This window comes from Ahaetulla prasina, chromosome 6 (assembly GCF_028640845.1).
Source record: "Ahaetulla prasina isolate Xishuangbanna chromosome 6, ASM2864084v1, whole genome shotgun sequence".
Classification (NCBI taxonomy): domain Eukaryota; kingdom Metazoa; phylum Chordata; class Lepidosauria; order Squamata; family Colubridae; genus Ahaetulla; species Ahaetulla prasina.
The window spans coordinates 60,666,985-60,681,746 of record NC_080544.1 but is presented as its reverse complement, the minus strand read 5'-3'; the positions used below and the strand labels follow the sequence as shown (position 1 = coordinate 60,681,746).

At 36.7% G+C, this 14,762-nt stretch overlaps 1 protein-coding gene across 7 annotated transcripts in view; it reads left to right on the top strand.

Moving 5' to 3' along the window:
- POLL (DNA polymerase lambda) overlaps positions 1-14,762 on the top strand; it is a 21,467-nt gene extending 6,705 nt beyond the window's left edge. For all 7 annotated transcript variants that reach the window (XM_058189381.1, XM_058189378.1, XM_058189380.1 and 4 more), the window contains exons 4-9: positions 1,296-1,437; positions 3,121-3,429; positions 3,963-4,136; positions 4,740-4,868; positions 7,803-7,971; positions 8,497-14,762. In XM_058189381.1, coding sequence (XP_058045364.1) covers positions 1,296-1,437; positions 3,121-3,429; positions 3,963-4,136; positions 4,740-4,868; positions 7,803-7,971; positions 8,497-8,861 — 1,288 coding nt within the window. In that variant the 3' untranslated portion in view covers positions 8,862-14,762. The remainder of the gene's footprint in view (positions 1-1,295; positions 1,438-3,120; positions 3,430-3,962; positions 4,137-4,739; positions 4,869-7,802; positions 7,972-8,496) is intronic.

Sequence of the window (14,762 nt, the reverse complement as noted above, 5' to 3'; positions counted from 1 at the left end):
ATTCATTTAATAACTGTGGCAAGAAAGGTCGTAAAATGGGGAAAAACTCACTTAACAAATGTCTCACTTAGCAACAAAAATTTGGGCTCAATTGTTGCCGTAAGTCAAGAACTACCTGTGTATGGGTGGAATGTAATTGCTATTTCTCTTGGACCTCTTGGTAGCTTCTGTAGCACTGATCATGGTATCCTTCAGGTCAATGGGTTATATGGCAAGGTTGAGCCTTGGGCGCACTATTTTGCAGTGATTCCAAATCTTCCTTTTAGAATTATCCCAGAAGATGATGTGGGGACATTGCTTCTCAAAAGTAGATCATTCACATATGGTGGTTCCATGAGATTCTGTCTTCTACTCTGTTGTTTAACATCTACACAAAAGCAGTCAGGGAGTTTTAAAAAATTAAGATGATGTGGATATTTCAACAAGACAGCTGTCCAAAACATGCTCTGAATCAAATATGTGTTTCTTATTAAGTACATATTTGATTTGTCTGTTGATTTGTTTGAAATGGGCTCCATATTCCAGAAAGGTGAATATTATTGGATATGTGAGGAATCTCAAACATATACGATGTACAAGGAGATTAAGAATATTTCTGAACTAGAAGAAGCTAGAACTAAAAGGAAAAATGGAAGAAAAATTCCCAAACAAGAATAAAACAGCTTACCTGTAGGAAATTTTTTGGCAGCTGTAATTTTTTCCAAAGGAGATGATATAAAATATTGAAACAAAGGACACCTAATTTTTTTTTTTTTTGGCCATATTCACTGTTTACTTATTTTGAATCTATAAGTAACTGCACATAAATAATAAGTAAACATTCACATTTTCAGAAAAATATGTTTGACTTCTGTTACTTTATGAATTCATTGGAATTTTTTAATTTGACAGGAATGCCTAATTTTTTTCACTGAATTGTACTAATGTATGGTTGCAATGATGAATAGTGTGGCATAGTTGAAAGAGGCCAATGGTATGTATAGGAGGCCAAAAAATACAGCAGAAACCTTAGAATTGGTTCTGTATAATTACAAATACCTAGCTGTGTGACTAATAGAATGTAAGTACATATGATCTTTTTATTCCAGTATGTGCCTGTTTAATATAAACAGTAAACATTTGGAAATCAGGATAGACTCTTCACTATAGCAAGCTTTGAAAAAAAATAACGTCTTTTGGAAGAATATATCTCAAATGAATTTCCTATCCCTTTTTAATATTGTTCTTCATCTGCCTTTAGTTGATAAGAGAAATGCCCCAAATGCAATTATTTGTTGTTTATTAATTCTTGGCAGATATCTGGATAGGACCAGCTTTTCAGTGGAATACCCACCATTACTGAACGAAGATAAGGTTCACCCCAAAGCAGAGAACACAGTTATGGAACTGAAAAAAGAATCAAACACTGAGATCAGGTCTTTCTGTGATACTGTACAGGTAGTTGTTGATTTACGACCAATTGCGTAATAATTGTTTAAAGTTACGATGGTTTTGGAAAAGGTGCTTTAAAGCACTTCTGGCCCTTGTAAAATATTGTATGCCTCCCTTACAGTCCCCACAATCCTAATCTGGGTGCTGGGTGACCTATTTATATTTATGATCGGTTACCAAGTGCACAGCAATTTTGTGATTACCATTTGCAATCTTCTGCCGGTATGTATTAGCTCTGCAGACATGGGGCAGCAGGAAAAAAAATCACAAATCTAAAATCCTTTTCTCCCTGCCCTTCTGTGCCTGCAGAGAGCCCTGGTGCTAAAATCCTTCTCTCCCTGCCTCTCCACTTGTTTCCTGGGATCTGCTAATTTAACTATGCTTAAGCAACAATTGCTTAATGACTGCACTACAAGTGCCATGATTGTGGTCATTAAGTGAACTGGTTGTGTAGGGAATTTCACGTAACAATCACTTCATTTGGTGGCCAAAATTCTGGCCCCAGTTTTGGTCATGAAATGAAGGCTTTCTGTAAATTTCTAAAATCAATAGGAAGCTGCACAGGTGAGCCTGATTATACATTTTTAGGCTAAGCCAGGGATTTTCTGTTAAAGTTAGCCAGTGCAAAACTTTTAGCTAAGGTTTGGAAACCCCTTACTTACCCCTTACTGTGAAAACAAATTGCCTGATTTATATTTAAAAAAAAATCCAAAAGTTTTTTTTAAATTTATATATTTAAAAATTTTAATATTTAAATAAACAAACTTAGTAAAAATCAAAGTATCCTTAGTAAACCTAGGCTCATAAAATATATCTTTTATTTATGTTTGTTTTTCAGAAAAATATAGGACAATAGAATAAAATAATATGTAGTAAATTATTTCTGTTATCATGCAACCCTCTGATCAAACTATGTTGATGTACATTCTGCCTTTATTTTTTTTATTTTTTTGGCATTTATTTATTTATTTATTTATGAAATTTATTTGCCACCCATCTTGTATCGAATGACTTTGGGTAGCTTACAATATAATTTCAGAATATTCTGGTTGCATTTTGTACATTTCCTAAAGACTTTCATTTATTATCTGGACTTCACTGAATAAAAAGTAAAAACTATTGTCCAATATTTTTCTATTCTGAGTTTCCTAGTAGGGTACCCAAGATATCTTACATGGAATTTTGGTGCCTTCTTATGGCTATAGAATGTAGAGGTGGCAAATACCAGTAACTATATAACTTGGAACAAAATATTCATTATTACTTTTTACCGTGCTTTAAACATAGAACATTTTTACTGTGACAATCAATTGTATTTGGTCATCCCAGATATTTTGCCATCTGTACTTCCTAATTCTTGATCACTATTACTAGGAACATAAATTGTAGATATGAAACTGCTAGTTCAATTGATATTTGCTTTGACTCTGGGTTTCTGTGATTATTTCTCATGGGTCTTAATTCTGCTCTGTATTTTATTTTTATTTCTTTAATATAATTTTTATTGAAGAAATTTTAACAAGATAAAAGCAATACAAATATTACAAAAGAAACAAAGAAAATGAAGAATTGTGCCCCATGCTTTACAATGTCTATATATTGTAGCAGAATGAGCTCATATTCTGTGATTGGATAAATGATCACTCAATTTCATTGCTCCCTCTTCTGCTTGTTCTGTGTATCTCAAAGAGGACGTTAGATGATGAAGAAATTGAAGAGGACAAAGCTGTTGTCACTCTGGAAGAACTGAAAGCGCTGAAGTCAGGCCAAGACCTGAACATTTTGTCAGAAGGCTCGTCGGCATGCCGTTCCCCTGGCAAGTGGGTTTGTGCTCAATCTTCTGAAAGCAAGAAAATTAATCATAATCAGTGCATTACAGAGAAGCTGGAAGTGCTGGCTAAAGCCTACTCTGTCCAAGGAGACAAGTGGAGGGGTCTAGGTTACACGAAAGCTATTAATGCACTCAAGAGTTATCATAAGCCTGTCACATCTTATCAGGTAAAGGAGACAAAATGTGCGAAGCATGTCTGTTTTTCTGTTGAATATTTACTTTCTCCGAGATATCTGTACTTTTCTGTTAGTATTTTTTTTTTCTGCAGAAAAAGTTCCAATTTGTGTTCTTTTTAATGTTATATGGACAGGTAATTTCAAATAACTGTGGTCTGCATCCTACTTACACATCCCTGTTATTTCATCCTGCTCTTTGGAAAGTATTTTACTAATTCTACAATGTATACAGAATCTTTTAGCAAGATTATGCTGAACTTCTGATCTTTTGAAAAGAGTGCAGAGGAAGGCTGAAGCTGCCTTGAGATTCAGACAAAAGATCTGTAGGCCAAAAGTAAAAGATACAAGGGGGTGTTTGTAACACTTGCATCGTTTTCTAAATGCTAATCGTAGTGTTTTTTTAGGATGGGGGTCTGTATTAGAAAGTTAGGTGTGCACTAGAGATAATGAACACAGCATACCAGAGTAAATCAGTGTTTGAGCTTTGCTTTGAACTAGTTGCTGTTTCATTGTTTTCCTTTCAGGAAGCCTGTAAGATTCCCGGAATTGGAAAACAGATGGCAGAAAAGATCGTAGAAATCCTGGAGAGTGGGCACCTTCGAAAACTAGACCACATCAGTGACAATGTCTCAGTGCTAGAACTATTTTCCAATATATGGGGAGCAGGAGTAAAGACTAGCCAGATGTGGTACCAGCAGGTAATTCTCTATCCTCTATATAGCAATAATTCTGTGGTCATTGCCTTCTGTTTGTTCATGTTATATCTTTGCTGCAAGGCATATGAGTTTATATTAGTATTGCTACTTTTTTAGTTATGATTTATTCAGGGGGGCAGCTTCCTCTGGAGATTTTATACTGTCTATATTGGACACATAATGCTAGTGTCCTCTCTTCCTACTTTATAGCGTGTATAAAGATATAATGTGTTAACTTTATTTGTATCAATCTTTTTTCCTTTATTACCAATAGCAACAGTTTATGTATTAACTGTCTTAACTTGCAAAAGGGTCAAATTCATATTGAACCACTATGTTGTTTTCCAGTAGCAATTACCATGATCATGTGTGTGAGTATGTGTGTGTGTTTTGAATGAATGAATGTTCACATGTTTTGAGCTTCTGTTCATGAAAAAAAAATGTATGTGATTTGCAGGGGGAAATCAGGACAATATTACAAACAGCACATTGTGTGTTGTCATTCCTGTTACACCACATCAGCGGTGGGTTCTAGGTTCTATGATATCGCTTATTAAGGATTACTGAAAACAAAATTCCTCAAATTCTGTTATGTTTTCTGCCCAGGGTTTTCGCACTCTGGATGACATCCGCACTAGGGCCTCTCTCACCAGCCAGCAAGTTATCGGCCTTAAGTATTATGAGGACTTCTTGGAACGCATGCCACGGCAAGAAGCTGCTGAAATTGAACAGACTGTGAGTACCTTGTTGAAACTATAGCAGGATGTTGACAGAAGATCATAGGCTATTTTTCACCAGGTTTTAATCATAAGGCTATTCCGTCTGGGTTTTATTGATGACTCATATTTTTTCCACTTGGCAGTTTGCCAAATAAAACTCCCCAAAATATTTTCCAAAGGGATCCCATATTAGAGATTTTATGTATTTAAACACTAACATATTTTCTATGTTGACTCCACCCATCTCCCAAACTTATTACTGGCATACCTATTTTTGGATGTTTGGGCATCCCACCCCCCCTTTATTATTTGAAATTCTAAAACTGGGAGTCACCCTGTCTTGCAAAGAGCCAAGATACAACAGCAGGTATATGTGCCTTAGATCAAGGGGTGAATGAAAGGGCACTTCATTATGTCGGGTGTAGAGAGTAAGGAAGATGACTGATGAAAATATCGAGCGCTATTACCAAGGCAAAAATGAGGTGATTTTTTTTAAATCCAAAGAAACAAAATAACATTTGGAAGTGACTCAGGCAGGCACCTCATTGATTCATAGGGATGTATAAAGGGAAAGGACTTGCAAGGCTTTGTTACTATAGCTAAGCTTAGTAAAATTAGTTTTAGTCTGCTGGTGGAGTTCATTTCCCAGTCTCATCTTTATTCACCACCTAAGTCTTTATGACCTCATGTTCTTCACAACTGGAAAGCACTTTTTTTTCCTCCTCTCAAATAGCACAAGCTGAGGAAGACTGGCTTAGCTTACTTCCTTTTATATATTAGCCATCCAAGCCATGATTCTTATTTGATGCAGTGTTCTCTCTCCATATTTGCTCAAAAACAAAAGAACGTGGCCCTAATCACATCCAAACTTCTGCCTATCAGAAATCAATTTCCCTTTTTAGGTACATTTACTGCAAAAATGGAAGATTTCCTTTTTCAAAAGTTGGAGTTCCTTACAACAATTGGTTGAGAAAGAAATCCAAACCTCCGTCCACATTGATATATTTTTATTTCTATGCTCTGTGAATCTTTGTACCTGACCTAAAATCAATCTAGTTTACCAACATCATTTCTGCTTTAATTTTCACTAATAAAGCCTTGATAAATTCCAAATATGTTATGCCAATCCTTCTCCAAATAATTCTCAGATAACTGGTAGGATGATTGACAAAAACATCTGTGATTTTCCCTTGTTGCTCTCTTGGTAAAGAAAGAATGCTTTGCACCCCTCTAGCAAAATATTTTTTCCCCCTTGTTTTTATATGTTTGGGCTGGACCGTACCTCAGTACGGTTTATATATTAATGCAGCTCTTAACATTCAGAGATCTAAGCCACATTTAAAAAAAAACAACTTTTCATTGTTCCTCCTGTACAGTGGAATTGCCATGGCAGCACTGGGCAGCATGACGCTGTCACTCAGTCACAGTGCCTGCCCCTAAAGAATGCATAGTTGCCAGGTAGGGCATCACCCCTTACATAGGATTAAAGTTCTTTGGGGAGCCTCCGCCCTTGGGAATGGGCCTATTGTGGATTTGATGGAATTACCCTTCTCTTGCCTACCTCAAGGAAGAGACAAGAGAAAGAAGGGATTAGCTGCTGTCTGTGGAAGATCCAAGGTGCAGTATGGGGTTTGCTGCTTTCAAGAAAACTTAATTGGGGATGCAGAGGGGGCAGATCTGCATTAGAAAAGCCATGAAGGTGATTCCAAATGTTGCAGGGCAAAGGTTAATGGGTTTATTCCTCACTAATGAAGGATGATCCTGGAGACTGACAAGGGGCACTCATCCTCTAAACTGATTTCCCCCCCTCCCCCCTACTCCCTATGTTCTGAACCGGTAGCTATGTCTTTGTTTGTTAAAATGGATGATTGGCATCATAATACTGATAATCCTGCATACCGAAATTGCCTTCAAATGATGCTTTAATAAAGACAGTGTAGGAAAGGGGCTTACAGGGAACATAAGCATACACTTATTGGATTGAGAGTTCCAGTTCTTGATATTTAACTTGCAGTTCTGAAAGAACGGTCAATTTCTTGTGCTTAAGATCCCGTACATGATACTGAAGTAAGAGGTGCAGTTCTATAGCAGGAGAATCATCCATTCTCAGGCAAGAATAAATTGAATCGTTTTCAATGTGGAGTCTTCTGTGGTTCTATATTCAAAGAAGAACAGATTAAATCTAATGGGATTTCCCTTTATTTCTGTGATACTACTTTACCGTTCATTAGAAAATATTTGGGTTATGGTGACACTTTTCAGTTTGATGACACTTTTCAGTTTGTTTTATTTATCATGCATTCAAGTAAATGAGATGCTAGGCCATTGAATTACAGGTAGTTCTTGACTTACAACCATTTTTTAACAGCTGTTTGAAGTTATGAGGGTGCTAAAAAAAAGTGACTTACTTCTGGTCCATGCACTTATCATCACATGTCCCCCCAGTCATGTTATTAAAATTTGGGCACTTGGCGATTGGCATGTATTTTCATTTGTTGCTCTGTCCTGGGGTCACATGATTGCCATTGCCATGATTGCCAGATAGTTTCCAACAAGCAAAATTGGAAGAATTGGGAGAATCCAGGTTCCTTTAACACTTGCTTAATGACTGCAGCAAAAAAAGTCATAAAATTGGCAGTGACTCCATTATTTTGTTTACTGAAGCTCCTGTCCCAATTGTGATTGTGTTGAGGATTGAGGCGTCCTTTGAGCTTGGTTATTTTCTAGTGATAGCTTGCAATGCTAGGTAACATCACTACCACTACCACTGATTATGTTACCTAGTTTTGGTAATGAAATGTTTGGAAGAAAACAACCAAGTTCAGAGAGCACCAAGGACGACTCATTTCAACCCTGAGCTACAAACACTCTCCTTTATAAGTCAAGAATTGCTGGTATTATAACAAGTGATACTTGAGAGCAGTTAATTTCTCTGATCTCTCTCTTTAAGGTTAGAGAAGCAGCTCAATCTATTATACCTGAACTAATGTGTATAGCATGTGGCTCTTTCCGGCGTGGAAAACCCACTTGTGGAGATGTGGATGTATTGGTGACTCATCCTGATGGACACTCCCACCAAGGAGTATTTAACAAACTGCTCAACATTCTTCATAAAAGTGGTATGAGAATTTCAGCTGGTTATGTCGTGGGGGTGGGAGTTCAGAATCATATTCCTGAATGTATCCACCCTGAGAACTATTTAAAGAAAACATAAGTAGGACTACAGAAGAGGCCTAGTTTTGTTGAGTTGATCTTGGCACTTGGCACTGAATATTGTAGATCAGTAATTGCTGTTATACTGGGAAAAACTTTTCTTTTTCTTTCTTGGACTTTTGGGGATTATGACTGGGCTATGGATTGTTCTCTAAGGTACTTTTTAAACTTGTCCTTCATGTTTGGGCAGCCTGTTCCTTTTCTTTTGCTTTTAGTTAATAGCAAATGATCATGAAAAGGCAAACCAGGCCACTGTGAACAGTGATGTCCTGGTGATGTCCTGTCCTCCAGGAATGTTCCTTCCAATTACATTGATCTGGCAGGACCTGAGACTGATCTAAGTAAGAGGGTAGCTCCTAGTGTCAACTTACTTCTCAGTCCTTTGCATTAATATTACAGTATTTGTCTCACGTATTGTGCTTTCCACTCAGGCTTTCTCACGGATGACTTGGTGAATCAGGAAGACAATGAAAGCCAGCAGAAATATCTCGGAGTCTGCCGTTTGCCAGGCCGAGACAGACGCCACAGGCGCCTCGACATCATTGTGGTGCCCTACAGAGAGTTTGCCTGTGCTTTGTTGTACTTCACTGGCTCAGCCCACTTCAATCGTTCCATGCGAGCCCTGGCCAAGACTAAAGACATGAGTCTGTCAGAGCATGCCCTCTGCAGCGGCGTAGTGCGAGGATCAGATGGCCTCAAAACTGGATCTGGGATTGTCCTGTCCACACCTACTGAGAAGGATGTGTTTGCTCATCTGGGGTTGCCTTACCGGGAGCCATATGAGAGGGACTGGTAAAGGCAAGAGAAGAGTTAGCCCCAGTTAGCTTCAGGGAGATACGGGGACTTGCATGAGATTTTTAAACATATACTGTATATCCTTTGCTTGTTTTCCTTGAGGCATATTTGCAAAGCAACGGACTTGATGAGCAGTTTATTGTTTTCCCCCATTGGCTGTGAAAATCTCAAAATTTTTAAAAACATTTTATTAGTTTTGAAAGATATCACTGAAAGGAAAAAACTATGAACAAATCAACTCATTCAGTTATCAATTCCAAGAATGAGAGACGATGATTGTAAATCATTTTTGCACATTAAAAAAACAATCAATGTATACTTAGGACAAATAGGAAATGTGCAAAATTTAGCTTAATTTTCAAGACATGAATTGCAGGGTTATCCTTACAGTATTTTGGAGATCTATGGGAAAGACCACTTCAGAAGACTATATGTTGCCTGGAGGACTTCGGGCTAATTACACTCTCAACCTAATCTACTTCATAGGGCTGTTGTAAGAAAAATAGGCAAGAGCTTAATGTACATCATCTAGAATTGTACAAAATAAAGATTGGGTGTAAAGCTAAAAATTTTAAAAATGCCCGGGCTGAAGGACAGAACTTCCTCTTTTTGTCACCAAGTTGCTTTCTTGCAGGCTGCTAAAAAATTTGATAATTTTCAGATGCTTGAAACTAGGCAGAAGGTTGCATGAAATTAGGCCAAGAATCAAATATGGTTCTGGAGCTGCATTTGATCTATGGAAAGAAAGGGTGATTCATTATTTGCACTACATAATTCATTTCTTATTAATTAACCTATGTTCTGTTTTAAGGAATATATTCAAATAGTAATAATATCATTGAAATAGATTTCTGTGTTGCAGAGTACATATTAATCATAAAGATTGATGTGATACCAGATGTTGGAACTTTGATCTCTAGAATTTCCTTGAGGTCAAAGATAGGAGACTAAATTAAGTGAACATTGCAGCAAGTTAGGTCTTGTTTGTCTGCTTAGGTAAATTTTTAGCATCAAGAAAAATGGCAGAAATTTACAGGTAGTCCTCTTTTAGCAATCACAATTGGGACTGCTTAACTCGGTTCTTAAGCAGTCACCAAGTAAATGATCTTACTTCAAATTTCCTTTGCTTTGTTGACCTGGGAGGATTGGTTGCAAAGTTACTTTTTCATCACTGTCCTAACTTCAAACATTTACTATACAAGGCAGTCACCAAATGTATTTTTCTCTGATTGTTAAATAAGGATAGAACTATATTTTAGATTAGGTTTCCTAAATTCTCTGACAAATAGACTCATTCGTTAATTATAGGTATGTAAATTAGCTGAGTGCTAGATCCTTCTCCCAAGAAAAGTTATCCAGACAAACATAGAACTATGATTTTTTTAAAGGTATAACTTATAATATGCCTTAAAACTGCCTTCATTCCTTTATGGACTAGAAACTTGCCATTTCCTTTTACTTTTCTAATTTTTAATGGTATTACAGTTCTTTAATATTTCTTTCTTCTTTTCGATTAGATAGAATGAAAACAGCTAAATAGGTGTTATTGTGAGTAAAGACAATGTCATAGTATTTTAGCAAACTGCACTATAGAATCAAAAGTATTTGTTTATCTTGCTGAATATTGTCTATTCTGAGTAACAGTAGCAATCTAAAATCTTGTGTGGCTGTTTTTTTCATCATATGCTGGTGGATAAAGGCTGATGACTATCTGAGTACAAATAGGCTATTTCATTGAATTGAGACCCCTCCCTAGTTTCCATTTTACCTTGGACTATTTTAGCATAAGCTTGGACTAATTGTCTTTTCCAGCATTTTGCCATTCTGTTTTTATGATGTCCAGCCTTTTTACTTTAAAGACTCCTAGAGAATTTCTTTGTGTTTGATTTAATGTTTTGTGGTAACTTGATAATTTAATGATAAATGCAGAAAGAGGTAGGGATTATTAACTAGACTAGACTAGACTAGACTAGACTAGACTAGAATAGAATAGAATAGAATAGAATAGAATAGAATAGAATAGAATAGAATAGAATTTTTTATTGGCCAAGTGTGATTGGACACACAAGGAATTTGTCTTGGTGCTTACGCTCTAAGCTCTCAACTAAAAGCTGCATGTTGACTCTGAGTAAAGTGTGGAGTTTTTGAAAAAAGCAGGTGCAAAGAAGGGAAAGTTAAAGAGTGAGTGTGGAACGTTTTGGTTTGCCTGAGCTGCATTGAGTGAAGAGAAATTATCTTGGGCCACATATACAATATATAATATAATAAATGTATATAAATCATATAATGATAAAAGTTTACAACCTTGCGGGGCCACTTTACTAGCTGTCTAGGCTAGGACCTCATATGGCCTGCAGGTTGTGGACTGGATACACCTGACTTGACAGGTGCATGCTTCTTGGTTTGGCAAAAAGACTGAAAGGTACTGTGCGTTACTTGTAAAATACATCTTCTCAAGACTAAACAAGAGACTTGGAAGATGAAAAACAAGAGATTTTATGCCACAGTTGCACTAATTCCAATTACTATTTCTTTGCAACTGTATACTGTACATGAACCAGTTGAGGACTGATGGTACGGATCATAATTGAAAAAGTAGCCTGCTTTTAAAGGGTTTGTCCTCTAGGTTGTAGTGATACTTTTTAGGAGATAACCTCAGTTGAATGTGTTGGTTATTGTGTGAATTGAAAGACAATACTTGACCCACTCAAAGGTAAGACTAGATGATCTTATTGAAGGTAATGATTTTTCTCTCTCTCTCTACCACCCCTTTTCTCTTGATCTGAGTTCAGAAGGAATAACTCTTGTTCTACCTTTTGTACTGGTGACAGGGAGCCACAATTCACACCCAGGTACTAACAATAGCTCTAAATCATCAAAGCTTCTAAACCCCCACAGTGAATGATTTTTTACAAATAACTGGAATCAGCGGTTGGGCAACCAGGCGGTGAGTCAAATGAAGGGTTGGGGTCTGTGGCCTGCTTATAGCTTTCGTAGACTTCAGTGAAGCCTCAGTCCTCAATTTTATGAGGGGTCTCAATTCAACTCTGATGGCTGCAATCCTCTTTTATAATGGATTCTTGTTGGCAAGAGATTTGACCTGAATTCTGTGAGAAAATTCACAGTGGTGGATCACACATAGTTGTCAAGTAATTAGCCACTAGTTGCATTTTCACTGTATCATCAACTTTTTCTCCTTAAGTTGTAAACTCTGCTATAGAATAGCCCCATTAGTTTTATCCTAAGAAGTATATGCGAGGCCTAGATTTTAGGAATCAGGTGTTCAGATCTTTCACTTAACCATGAAACCCATTGAATAACCACACTCTCACTCAAAACACGCAGGGTTGTTATGTGGCTCTTCTAATACTATGATATCCTGCTTTAATATGTATCAATAAAATTTTACATTTTATGTTTGACCTGTTGTGTTCCAGAAGGCTCCATTTTATTCCTTGTGCTGTTGAGTATTTATATGAAAACCTGAGATGTTTTCCTGAGTTTTGCAGTGAGATACATCAGTAAAGTCTCAACCTCACTGCTCCTTGCCATCTCACTCCAAGGATTCGGCCAATTTTCTGAATTTTTTCACTTCACTGAATCATAAACTGATCAGACTAAATTGGTCCAACTCACTGACAACACAGACAACCAGGGCTTGTGTAAACTAGGTCTTTAACTAACCTAGTGAAACATGGCACAAATGCATCCAAGCACTGGTAGTGAGGAGAGAAGCAATGGCTCCATGGGAGAGGAAGAGAGGGGAGCATCTTTTTGTGTCTGGCAACAAGAAGGAAATTGTTTTACTGATAGGCTATTCTACCCTTGCTTTCACCCATAATCTTTAGAAAGAGAAATCCTTTTGACACTTAATTTCCATAAGCATTTTGTTGGTACAGGTTGTATTTCAGTCTTCGGCATTGTGGCCCATTACATTTATAAGGAGAGCCTTATGAATTTTGTGTAGTGGTTAAGCGTTAGGCTGGAAGCTGGGGTATTTTGAATTCTAGTCTCATTTTAGTCATGAAGAATTGGGTGCCCTTGGCCAGTCACTCTCTTGCAGCTCTAAGAAGCAGGCAATGGCAAACCACTTCCAACATCTTGACAACAAAACTGCAGGGAGTTGCCTGCAGTTGCCAAGAGTCAACACTATCGAGGCACGTGTGCAAGTACACACACGCACACACACGCACACAGAGTCAAGTAAACCAAGATTGGTGTAAGCTGCTTTAGAACTGGAAGTCTATACACCTCAGGCAGTCACTGAAACCTTTTTTGCAAACATTCTGGCTCCCAAGATCATTTTGCTGAAATTCTGTAGCCGTTCTGTCAAGCAAAAGCAGCATCCTTTCTCATGAATTTTCAGTGGGAAAAAAAAGAAAATTAGGATATTATGTTTAAGTTGGTTTTTCAGTTAGATTAATTAAACATCTTTTAAAGTGGGAAATCTCCTGTCTGTTTTGAGATTGCCTTTAATAATAAAGTGGAATAGAAATTTTATAAAAACTTCCCAAAAGAGAAAAATTGCTCCCCCCTCCCTCCATTCCTTACATTTATTTAGTACACTGATGTTAGGCAAGCTGTGATTTAAATATTTCTAACAACAAAACAACACCTAGAAACAATACGGTTAGAATAATATCGTATTGAATAAGTGATTTGGGATTGATTGAGAACCAAGTACAGGACCCAAAAATATCCTCACCCATGAGGTTCAGTTTGAACTGGGAGAATTGAAGTTCAGCACTCCAGTTCTCTAACTAGAAAACTGAAAGTGTATTCTTTTAAAAACTTTACTAACACATACAAACAAAATAAGAAAAAAATGCAACAACTCTTAAATTGGAGGAATGCTTTGTTTTCTTATCTAGTTCTGACCATGAATGTTCTCTAAAGTGAGGGTGTCCTCTTGTGGTCTCTTATGGTATATCATTTTGACCAACCAAAAAAAATGTAATCCACTAATCATAAACTATTTTCTCCAAGAGGGATCTAGTGGTTATTTTCATTAATGCAATTGTAAAGTTCTACTCTTATGTAGCAAATTTTTTTGGTAAGAGAATAATTCTGATAGGAAACAGATAATATTGTTTATCAATTTACAGTAGTGGCCAAAATTGTGGAAACCTTTTGGGAAAAGTGTATTTTTGAGGTTTGATGGCTAATAACACCACAGGTTTTTTTTTTTGGAGTTTCAAGATAATCATATTCTACTGCTGGAATAGCCTGGGAATAGCCTAGACCTTAACCCAACTGAAAATTTATGGAGCAGACTAAAGAAATTTGTTCATCAGAAGCGACCCAGCAATAAAACCCAGTTAATAGAAGCAATCATTCAATCTTGGTTTCACATAACAGCTACAGAACTAAAAGACTTGGTTCACTCCATGGGAAGATGTTGTAAGGCCATAATTCATGTTAAAGGTTACCCAACTAAATGTTAACTGACGTGATAATTTTTGTATAGCTTGTTTTTTTTATGGTGATAATTTTTGTATATCTTATTTTTTCTATGTCTTTCACTTTTCTTTATACTGTAACTGCTATTCTAATAGCAATAGTCCTTCATAAAAGTTATTGCATTACGTTCTTGATTAAATTATCTTTCTATTGATATATAATTTATGGTACTACTCTCCCCCCCAAAAAAGTGGTGTTTTAGAAAAAGCTAGTTTTAGAAAATACTTTCCCCAAAAGGTTTCCACAATTGTGGCCACTACTGTACCTATGTTTACCCTTATTCTCCCTGGATATTTATAAATACTTCAATCAATCTTTGTTCACAATAAATAGGCCTTTCGGTTTTTTCTTTGTCTTGTATTCCATTTTACCTCTGAATAATTTTTAAAATGTCTATATCTATTCACAACATAGCTATCAAAGCCCAGTGCTTCATTTCCCC